This window comes from Scyliorhinus torazame, chromosome 8 (genome assembly GCF_047496885.1).
Source record: "Scyliorhinus torazame isolate Kashiwa2021f chromosome 8, sScyTor2.1, whole genome shotgun sequence".
Lineage (NCBI taxonomy): Eukaryota > Metazoa > Chordata > Chondrichthyes > Carcharhiniformes > Scyliorhinidae > Scyliorhinus > Scyliorhinus torazame.
Window position 1 is genome coordinate 265,647,155 of NC_092714.1, and position 9,635 is coordinate 265,656,789.

Here is a 9,635-nt window from a genome sequence, read left to right on the forward strand (position 1 = left end):
CTCAGGTAACCAACAGAATCTTTAGAGGCTTTCACCACCTCAAAACATCCAAAAGATTGACAAGTCAATGAAGTTGTCTATTGCGGAAAACCACCACAACATCATTGCGACCACAAGTGGGAAAATACACCCACACCCAACGTGCATAGCGACACAAGTATAGGTCACAAGTTCAGCTTTACCCAACACTGGACAGGTTGGTGGTGGGGGCACGGACTCAGTTCTGTACCCAGAGTGTGAAGGTTAGCCCGGAGATTCTGCTGCTCATGGCTACTGGTTGCTGTAACTCCTTGTAGAGTTCATGTGTAAGCACAGAACAGGCAATTTGGAAGCCTGTCAAGTAGCAAGCTTTTAGCAGAGGTGGTGTTCACCTGGGCCACCCTTCTCATTTTTAAAATCCAGCCACATCTCTTTTTCGGCAAGGATATTCGAAGTCTGGAAACTAGACAGGCAGATAGATTTTAAGATCGTTGTGATCCAATTGAATGGTGGGATGAGCGCGAGGGTCAGAATGGCCGAGGGTCGGAACCCCCCCCCCCTCTCTCTCTCTCTCATTATGTCGCACAATCAACTTTTGAACAGCCTGGTTTTCATTTGCCCATTTTCCAAAAGAATGGAGAAGGTTGATTAAATATGTCCAGTTCTCATGAAGATCTATGGGTAGCATAGTGGTTAGCACAATTGCTTCACGGTCCCAGGTTCGATTCCCAACTTGGGTCACTGTCTGTGCGGAGTCTGCATGTTCTCCCCGTGTCTACGTGGGTTTCCTCCGGGTGCTCCGGTTTCCTCCCACAGTCCAAAGATGTGCAGGTTAGGTGGATTGGCCATGCTAAATTGCCCTCAAGTGTCCAAAACTGCCCTTAGTGTTGGGTGGGGTTACTGGGTTATTGGGATAGGGTGGAGATGTGGGCTTTGATAGGGTGCTCTTTCCAAGAGCCGGTGCAGACTCGATGGGCCGAATGGCCTCCTTCTGTACTGCAAATTCTATGATAAGATGTTAAACCTTACCCCCCCCCCCCCTCCCCGTCCCCGTTCCCTCCATAGATGGCCCTTGGGGTTGGAGTGTATTTTTGTCACAGATCAGAAGGAGGTTTTGATTATAGCAATTGGGTAGGTCCCATTGTTGCGTCAAAGGCATTGTACAAGAGTAGTTACCCACAAATATCCAGGCTCATTTTCACAAGTAAAAGAATGGAGACATCAATGTCCATGGTACCCCTTCACAGGAGGGGTCATTTCAAGATGGAATTCAAATGGACCCTGACAAACATCCATACATGCGAGACCAATCCTCGGACCGCAGCCTGAATCAATGTCTCTGTACAGACCCAGTGCCCCCACTTGCCAACCATTAGTGCTACAATCTTTCACTTTGAATTGTACAAAAAAACAAGTTGACCGTAACCCCATGCCATGTACTCGAAAGTTTACCCTTTCCACCTAGCTGTGTCAGGCAGGGCATTTGTTTTCAAATGCACTCATGGGGGACCGTAAAACAGACTAATTACTTTTTCTAAAAAGCTGACGCATAGACAAGCATTTCTGCAATGCTCATCATATTACAATATTGCGACTGACGGCACAGAACAATGGTCTGGACCCTCTGACACTTGGCCACAGGATCAGGAGAAATGCTTTCACTTGTACAAGTGAGGGGAGGTGGGGGGGTGGAAGGAGACCCGGTGCCCCATCATTAAGTGGCAGGCACACTCTGTGAGCTGCTGTGTGCTCCCAAGGACCCCAAGAGCAGCATTAACAAAACAAAAGGACATTAAGATGCTTTACAGGGACATAAACCCTGCACGGGGGCAGCACGGTAGCAGAGTGGTTAGCACAGTTGCTTCACAGCTCCAGGGTCCCAGGTTCGATTCCCGGCTTGGGTCACTGTCTGTGCGGAGTCTGCACGTTCTCCCCATCTCTGCGTGGGTTTCCTCCGGGTGCTCCGGTTTCCTCCCACAGTCCAAAGATGTACATGTTAGGTGGATTGGCCATGATAAATTGCCCTTAAGTGTCCAGAAAGGTTGGGTGGGGTAACTGTATTACGGGGATAGGGTGAAGGTGTGGGCTTGGGCAGGTGCAGACTCGATGGGCCAAATGGCCTCCTTCTGCACTGTAAATTCTATGATTCTCTGAAATCAGGGGGAAACACTGCCTCACTGCCATCAAAAGCTTAATAAAAACAAATATAGGTTTCATCAGGGGCGGGTGACAATTGCACCAATAACAGCGACAAGTAATGATCAACCGAAGCAGCTTGGCCTGTTCTCAAGAGTAGAAAAGGTCAAAGTTAACTTCAGATAGGGTATTGGATAGAGTAAATAAAGAGGAACAGTATCCAATGGGTGATTAGTCAATAACCAAAGCATGCAGAGATTGCCAAAGAACCCAAGATGACTCGAGGAAAACTTTCAATGTAACATGTGGTTAGGATTTGGATTGCACTGCCAGATAGCAAACATAGATTCAATAGTAGCTTTCAAAAAGGGAACTGGATAAATACTAGGAGAAACAAAAAAATGCAAGGAAGATAGTTCCCTTCGCCAGCAGACAATACTTCACTGAATTGCATCCACTTCCCTATTCTTGACTCAAGTAGTTTAAGAGCCACCAGTGCATTAATTTCACAGTGGAGTTCTGCAACAGATACTCCTCAAGGAACTCTGGTGCATGCCCAGCTGTTACACGAGGGCCTATTTTCAGCAAAGCTACTTGCATTGGTTATAATGGAGACAATACAAGCATGGGCCTTGGTTTGAATGCAAGGGCACGTTTAGCTTTTATAAAAGCAAATTACTGCAGATGCTGGACTATGAAATAAGCTTTGCGGCACTTCATTGCAGGGGAAGAAGTGTGAAGTTCTTCTGAAGCTTCCCCTCTATCCAGTGCTGCTCAAGTACTGCACAGCGTTTTGGTTTGGAAGATTGTGATTGCTTCCCTGGTGTGTGGTGCAGACCGAGAAGAAAATCCACCATCTCTGGCGAGTGGGATCAGATCCAACGCAGAGCAATGGATGTTCTCCCCAGACTCCTGGTCAATAATCTACCACTCAAAATTTAGAAAAGACATCCAAGTTGCTGGGTGCAAATTGGATGCCGTGTGTTCTACATTACAGATGTAAAGTGATTGGGGATACCCTGTGATTGTGAAAAATTGCTATAGAAACGCAAGTCTTTCTTTGACAAAAGCACTCAAAAATCACATTGCAAAACCAACTTGGGATGATGAAAGTGCTTCATTGCCTATGTGTAATTCAAAATGTTAAAAACAAAAATTAGGAATTTGATGGAAGCATCCAAAATAACATGTCCTGCAAACAACACCGATTATTAAAGCTGATGTAATACAGAAATCACAGGCTGGAATTATCCTTCAAGATCTGACAATCTACTGACAACTTTGATACTTTGGCTGAACCCCTTGATTGGATGGCTGCATTTAATCCGCTAGAACTCAAACAGGAGGCCGCCATTCCACCACCCAGCATTCCGTTAGATCGTGGCTGTCTCCACCTTGATCCCATAATATCCTCGCATCTATTTGCCAGTAGCAGACTTTCTTTGGGAGGGCAGCAGATTGCCTTTTGTGTGAACTGCACTCTGATGTTACCCCTGGTTCCAATGTTATATTGCCCTGTTCTGGATGAGCGAGCGAGATAAATTTATCAAATCCTTTAATCATCAGCTCACCCCTTTAATCTTCGCCACACGAGGCAATACAAGCTCAGTTCACGTACTATACTCACTATTTAACCCCTTTAATCCAGTGACATTTTGGTGAAATTGGGCACCCTTTCAAAGGCTTCTACAGATTCAGTAAGCAATGGGCAGTTTATGCTTTGCAAAATGATGTCTGTGGATAGATGTTCCTTCAGGAGGAGAGCAAGGCAGTTTGTTTCAAAGTATGATTTACCCCTGGGATCTCCTTCCCTTAAAGAGGATGTATTTTTATCAAATGCTTTAAAACAAAAAGGTTACGATGGCAAGTTGGCAAAATGGATTTCTCTTCTTGGTGCTGAATCAGTTTTGTATAGAATCTCCAAGATTACCCCAAAGCAAGCTCCTTCTTTCAACTTCACACACACACAGAAACAAAACATTGGTTCTTGTGCAGTGCCTTCCCCGAGGCATTTAAGGGATAGATTTACAATTCCATCCCAGCATTGACTGGGCAACAATAACCAAAACGCAGCTCCAATTACACAAAGAACCTCTACAGTTTAGTTGCTTAACCTGCTTGGTCATTTCACTACTGTAAATCAGGTCATTTAAAAAAAGAATAAGACAATTGAACTTTAAAAAAAAAAAATTGGGCAGCATTTTCGAGAGTTCAGTCACAGTAGTAATGTCAAGGCGGGGGTACCAAATTCATCAACTCCATGTGAACCATCGGCAGTTCACAATAAACCAAAGCAGAACAGTTGAGTCATGTATTGATCGCAACCAAATATCCTGCAGTACTGCCATCAAAGCGATCATAATGTAACAATTGCTGCTGTTTTATAGTAATGATTCTTTCCAAAGCCATGGAAGTTACCAAAGTGAAAAGATCACCGCCTTCGTTAAAACAGGCTTTGATCAACTTTTCCAATGTGTTTGCCAAAAGCACTGCAGCTAGGGGCTGTGATAAATGACATTCTTGCACATGGCAACAGTGAAAGTTACATTGTACCTCTCGACAGAACAGAGCAGTGGCCTTTTGTGTACAGTTTAAAAGAAAGAAAAACCCTTTTAATTAAAACTTATTGGTTTACAAGCGCAATTTAGTTTGGGAATTTTTCCACAGGAGGGAAACAAATCCCAGGGTCTCTCAAGCAACCGTGACCCAACTTTTTAAACCATAGGAATCCCTGGAAATGCTAACACAGAAATGAACAGCAACTTTCAAAAGCATTTACATTGAAAAAAAACAAAATACGCTTGCCTCTACTTTGAATGCACGATAGGGCAGACTTCACCACCATTCCCCAAATAATAGTCTTATCAAGACATGTATCCACATCATGGTTATCAAGACATCTGGTGGTGCAGCTTGAATAGTAACCTCAAATTCATGAAAACAAGGGTAATCTTGATATTTGGTTCCAAATTCAAGAGGCTTGGGTTAAATCACACGTGGGGGTGATTTTCTCTTGCCCCTCCATGTTTCCTGGTAACACGGCACAGTTTAAATCCCACCTGGACTTTTTGAACCAATGCAAGAGACTAGGCGCCACTCACAAGGGGAATACCACCAAACAAATAACAACATTCATTGCAAGTTAGAAATTCTGTAAATGACTGAACAACAATCTTTTGAGAATCATTGGTCTGGTGATATTTGAAATTTTGACTTCTAATCGGAACAGCAGAATATCACCAATCAATTAATTTTCTTATGAAACCTTTTTTTTCCCCCCATCATCGGCATCCTCAAATCTCACTGTCAAAATAGTGAAAGGGAATAACGGGGCAAGAATATCGGTAAAATGGAACCTGTAGCTTTCCATGGAGATATAATTCAATTATTGAAAACAAAAATAAATATGACAGGGCTGTGGGGGAAGATAGAGGGGCGCAATCAGACAGTCGGACCAATAGGCCAGCACAGGTCTGGTGGGCCAAATGACCTCCTAATGCTGCAAGATTTCAATCACAACTCCCCCTGTTCTGCTCTTGACCCAGATGTCGAGACCCATGTTTTCTTTTTTTTTAAAATAATTTCACGATCAGTCCTCAAAAGTTACCACAAACTTTGCATGTTAACCTAACGTGTACAGCGGGAAAACTCAGTGTATTAACACGTGAGTGATGTAATTGGAGTAAGAAACTTAACAAGGGAGGTGGGGGGGGGGATTCATTTGTGATTTTAAGGACTGCGATAAGCTTCAGTTGCCTTAAAAATACTGTTATCGGAGAGACATTCAGACCAAAACAAGAGGGCAATAATATAAATGGTAATTAACATCATGTACTTTTTACACCAGTCCAGTCATGCTCCATACCCCGGAGTGGTTAAGGGGAGAGGTACTGCCGATATAAGAGAGGTTGCATTGGGAGACAGCGATCCCTCTCACTCCCAACCCTCGGTACATTAACCCCCCCCCACCCCCCCATGTTTCAGAGTAAAGCGAATGTGTCGAAAGTCACGTTCCAAACCTTCAGTGAAAACAGATACTGGACGGGGGGCGGGGGCAGAGAATGTACAGATCTGGGGGGGGGGGGGGGGGAAGAGAGAGTGTACAGATCTGGGGGGGGGGGAGGAGAGAGAGTCTACAGATCTGGGGGGGGGGAAGGAGTCTACAGATCTGGGGGTGGGGGTGGAAAGAGAGAGTCTACGGATCTGGAGGGGGGGGGGGTGGGGAGGAGAGAGAGAGAGAGAGAGTCCACAGATCTGGAGGGGGGGGGAGAAGAGAGAGTCCACAGATCTGGGGGGGGGGAAGAGAGTCCACAGATCTGGGGGGGGGGGGGAGAAGAGAGTCCACAGATCTGTGGGGGGGGGAAAGAGAGAGTCCACAGATCTGTGGGGGGGGGGGAGAGAAGAGAGTCTACACATCTGGGGGGGGGGGGAAGAGAAGAGAGTCTACACATCTGGGGGGGGGGAAGAGAAGAGAGTCTACACATCTGGGGGGGGGAAGAGAAGAGAGTCTACAGATCTGGGGGGGGGGGGGGACTGAGTCTGCAGATCGGGGGGGGGGGGAAGAGAGAGTCTACAGATCTGGGGGGGGGCGGGAAGAGAGTGTACAGATCTGGGGGGGGGGCAGAGGGTACAGATCTGGGGGGGGCAGAGGGTACAGATCTGGGGGGGGGGCAGAGGGTACAGATCTGGGGGGGGGCAGAGGGTACAGATCTGGGGGGGCAGAGGGTACAGATCTGGGGGGGGCAGAGGGTACAGATCTGGGGGGGGCAGAGGGTACAGATCTGGGGGGGGCAGAGGGTACAGATCTGGGGGGAGCAACAGAGTCTATAGATCGAAGGGGGGGGGCGGGTTGAAAATCTGCCTCTTGTTATGGAAAAATTAAAACTCCCTTAAAACGAGGCGCCGCGGAATCAACACGGTGGAATTCAGCCCCCAAATACATCGAATCCCCCCACCACCCCGGGGGGGGGGGGTTTGGATTTTAAACAACGGGGGGTCGATTAAAACATTTGCAATTAAAAGAGAGAGAGAGAGAGACGGCAGAACGGACAAGGTCCCGGAGACTCGTGTCCTGGAGTATTCCAGGAGCCCCCCCCCCCCAGGAGCCCCCCCCCCCGGGGAGGGTCGATGTTTCAGAGAGTGGGAATGTTCCCAATCCCGGGACTTACCGTCTTGGCTGAAGAAGCGCCGCAGAGAGAGAGCAGGAACATGGTAACCAGGGCACAGACTCTCAACATTGTCGCTGCTTCTTTTTCTCTGTCGAAAGTTTCCGAAACTTTTCTGAACTTTTTTTTTCTCCTTAAAAGAAAAACCGTCCGGGCAGCTCCCTCTCTCGCAGTCCCTTTCTTATTCACTCCGATTCTCCCTCTCTATTTGTGGTTAAATGGTCCGATCTTCGGCTTTTTTTTTGCTCGAGTTTCGTGGCGTCAATTTCCTCGTCTCGGGGTTGGCGTGTGAAATAACAAACTGTGGGGAAACTGACCGAAGCACCAGACAGCAGAGTGCCTCGCTGGGTAAACCTGCCGCTTTATATAGCCGCTCCCTCCTCCTCCCGGCTACGGCGTAATTTCCGCAAACTCTGCTTTCTCAATACGACACTGAGTGGGGAAAACACAGAGATTATCAGCACGTCAGCACCCAGTGCAGAGAGAGAGAGGGGGGGGGGGGGTGCTGGGCTTGACAGCATTTTCGATTCCAGTCCACATTCCCCCTCCTCAATCCCCCCTCCCTTTTCTTGCTGGTCTCGAATAAACAAAAACAAATCCCAGGCTTGGGGGGGGGGGGGGGGGAAGAGGGCATTGTGCCATCTGGGTCAGATTAGAAAGTTCCATTTGCAGACACAAGTATGATCATTTAATTGTCCTTGCTGCAAACTAGCGGGAGGGGGCAGGGGAGAGGAGGCAAGCGGAAGAGGCGACTTCACCTCCTCAGGGTTGACTAGTGCAAGGAAGGGAATGTGAGGAAAGATTCCGGACCAGCCGCGTGTATTTTCCTCACGTCACACGCCAGTTATAATATAATAATCTTTATTGTCACAAGTAGGTTTGCATTAACTGCAATGAAGTGAAAAGCCCCTAGTCGCCACATTCTGACGCCTGTTCGGGTACACAGAGGGAGAATTCAGAATGTCCAATTCACCTAACAAGCACGTCTTCCAGGACTTGTGGGAGGGAACCGGAGCACCCGGAGGAAACCCACGCAGACACGGGGAGAACGTGTAGACTCCTCACAGACAGTGACCCAAGCCGGGAATTGAACCTGGGACACTGGCGCAGTGAAACAACAGTGCTAACCACTGTGCTACCGTGCCACCCACTCCCCTGGTCCTATCAGGATGTGAAAAGTTAAAAGTGAAAGTTTAAATAAAACAGAAATTGTTGGGGTGGGGGGGGGGTTCTCTGAGGGTGGGGGTTGAGGGTGAGGGTGGGGCGGACTCTGAGGGTGGGGAGTGAGGTTGGGGGGGTCTCTGCTGGTGGGGGGTGAGGATGGGGGGGCTCTGGAAGTGGGGGGGGTGAGGGTGCGGGGGACTCTGGGGGTGAGGGTTGAGGGTGGGGGAGGGTTCCGGGGGTGAGGGTGAGGGCTGGGGGGGAGGACATTGGGGGTGGGGGGTGAGGGTGGGGGGGGGAGAGGGTTGGGGTGAGGACTCTGGGGGTGGGGGTGACGGTGGGGGGGATCCGGTGGTAGGGGTGAGGGCGAGGGTTGGGGGGAGGACTCGGGGGGTGAGGGTGGGGGGGATCCGGGGGTGGGGGGGAGGACTCTGGGGGTGGGGGGGATCCGGGGGAGGGTTCGGGGGAAGGACTCTGGGGGTGGGGAGTGAGGGTGGGGGGGGGGATACGGGGGGGGTTGAGAGCAAGGGTTGGGGGGGAGGACACTGGGGACGGGGGGGAGGCGGACTCAGCGTGGCAGGCTGCCAATGTGGAGAGAAATTGGGTCCAATATGACAACTCTTCTGTTTTTATCAGCACGTTTCCTGGACCCCGAGAATTTTAGTTACCGATTAAGGTAAGCGTCTTCAGACAGAAGGAAGCTGAGGGAAGATTTAATCGAGGTGTATAAAATGTTGAGGGATCCAGAATTAGTTTATAGGGAGGCCCCCCCCACTCCCCGTGGTTGAGGGGTCCACAACCAGGGGGCATTGATTTAGGGCTCCGAGGCTCAGGGAGGATTGAAAGGGAATTTATTTTCATCCGTTGCCCGCATGCCCGTGTTCTACTCTGAGCTCTCCAACCACAGGCGATCACTAGGAGAGCAGAGGAAATGCTGCGAGGACACTCTGAAAACCTCCCTCAATAAATGCAACATCCCCACCGACATGTGGGAACTGCTGGCTCTGGAATGCACAAACTGGAGAAGAAGCATCTGCGAAGGTGCCAACCACCCCAAGCATCACCGAGTGGAGCACGCGCAGGGCAAGAGTAAACAGTGGAAAGAGCGCAGACTCCTGACCATCCCACCTACCCGCCTCACCCATCAGCACCTGTGGCAGAGACTGCCTCTTGGAATGGACTATTCAGCCATCG

General features: G+C 48.9%; 1 protein-coding gene across 1 annotated transcript in view; it reads right to left on the reverse strand.

The window, feature by feature from the left end:
• The window catches only part of sdc4 (syndecan 4), a 31,319-nt gene extending 23,646 nt beyond the window's left edge, over positions 1 to 7,673 (reverse strand). Inside the window, exon 1 of the mRNA XM_072515279.1 lies at positions 7,284 to 7,673. Within this exon, the coding sequence (XP_072371380.1) occupies positions 7,284 to 7,352 (69 nt within the window). The 5' untranslated portion in view covers positions 7,353 to 7,673. The remainder of the gene's footprint in view (positions 1 to 7,283) is intronic.
• Between the last annotated feature and the right edge of the window lie 1,962 nt (positions 7,674 to 9,635).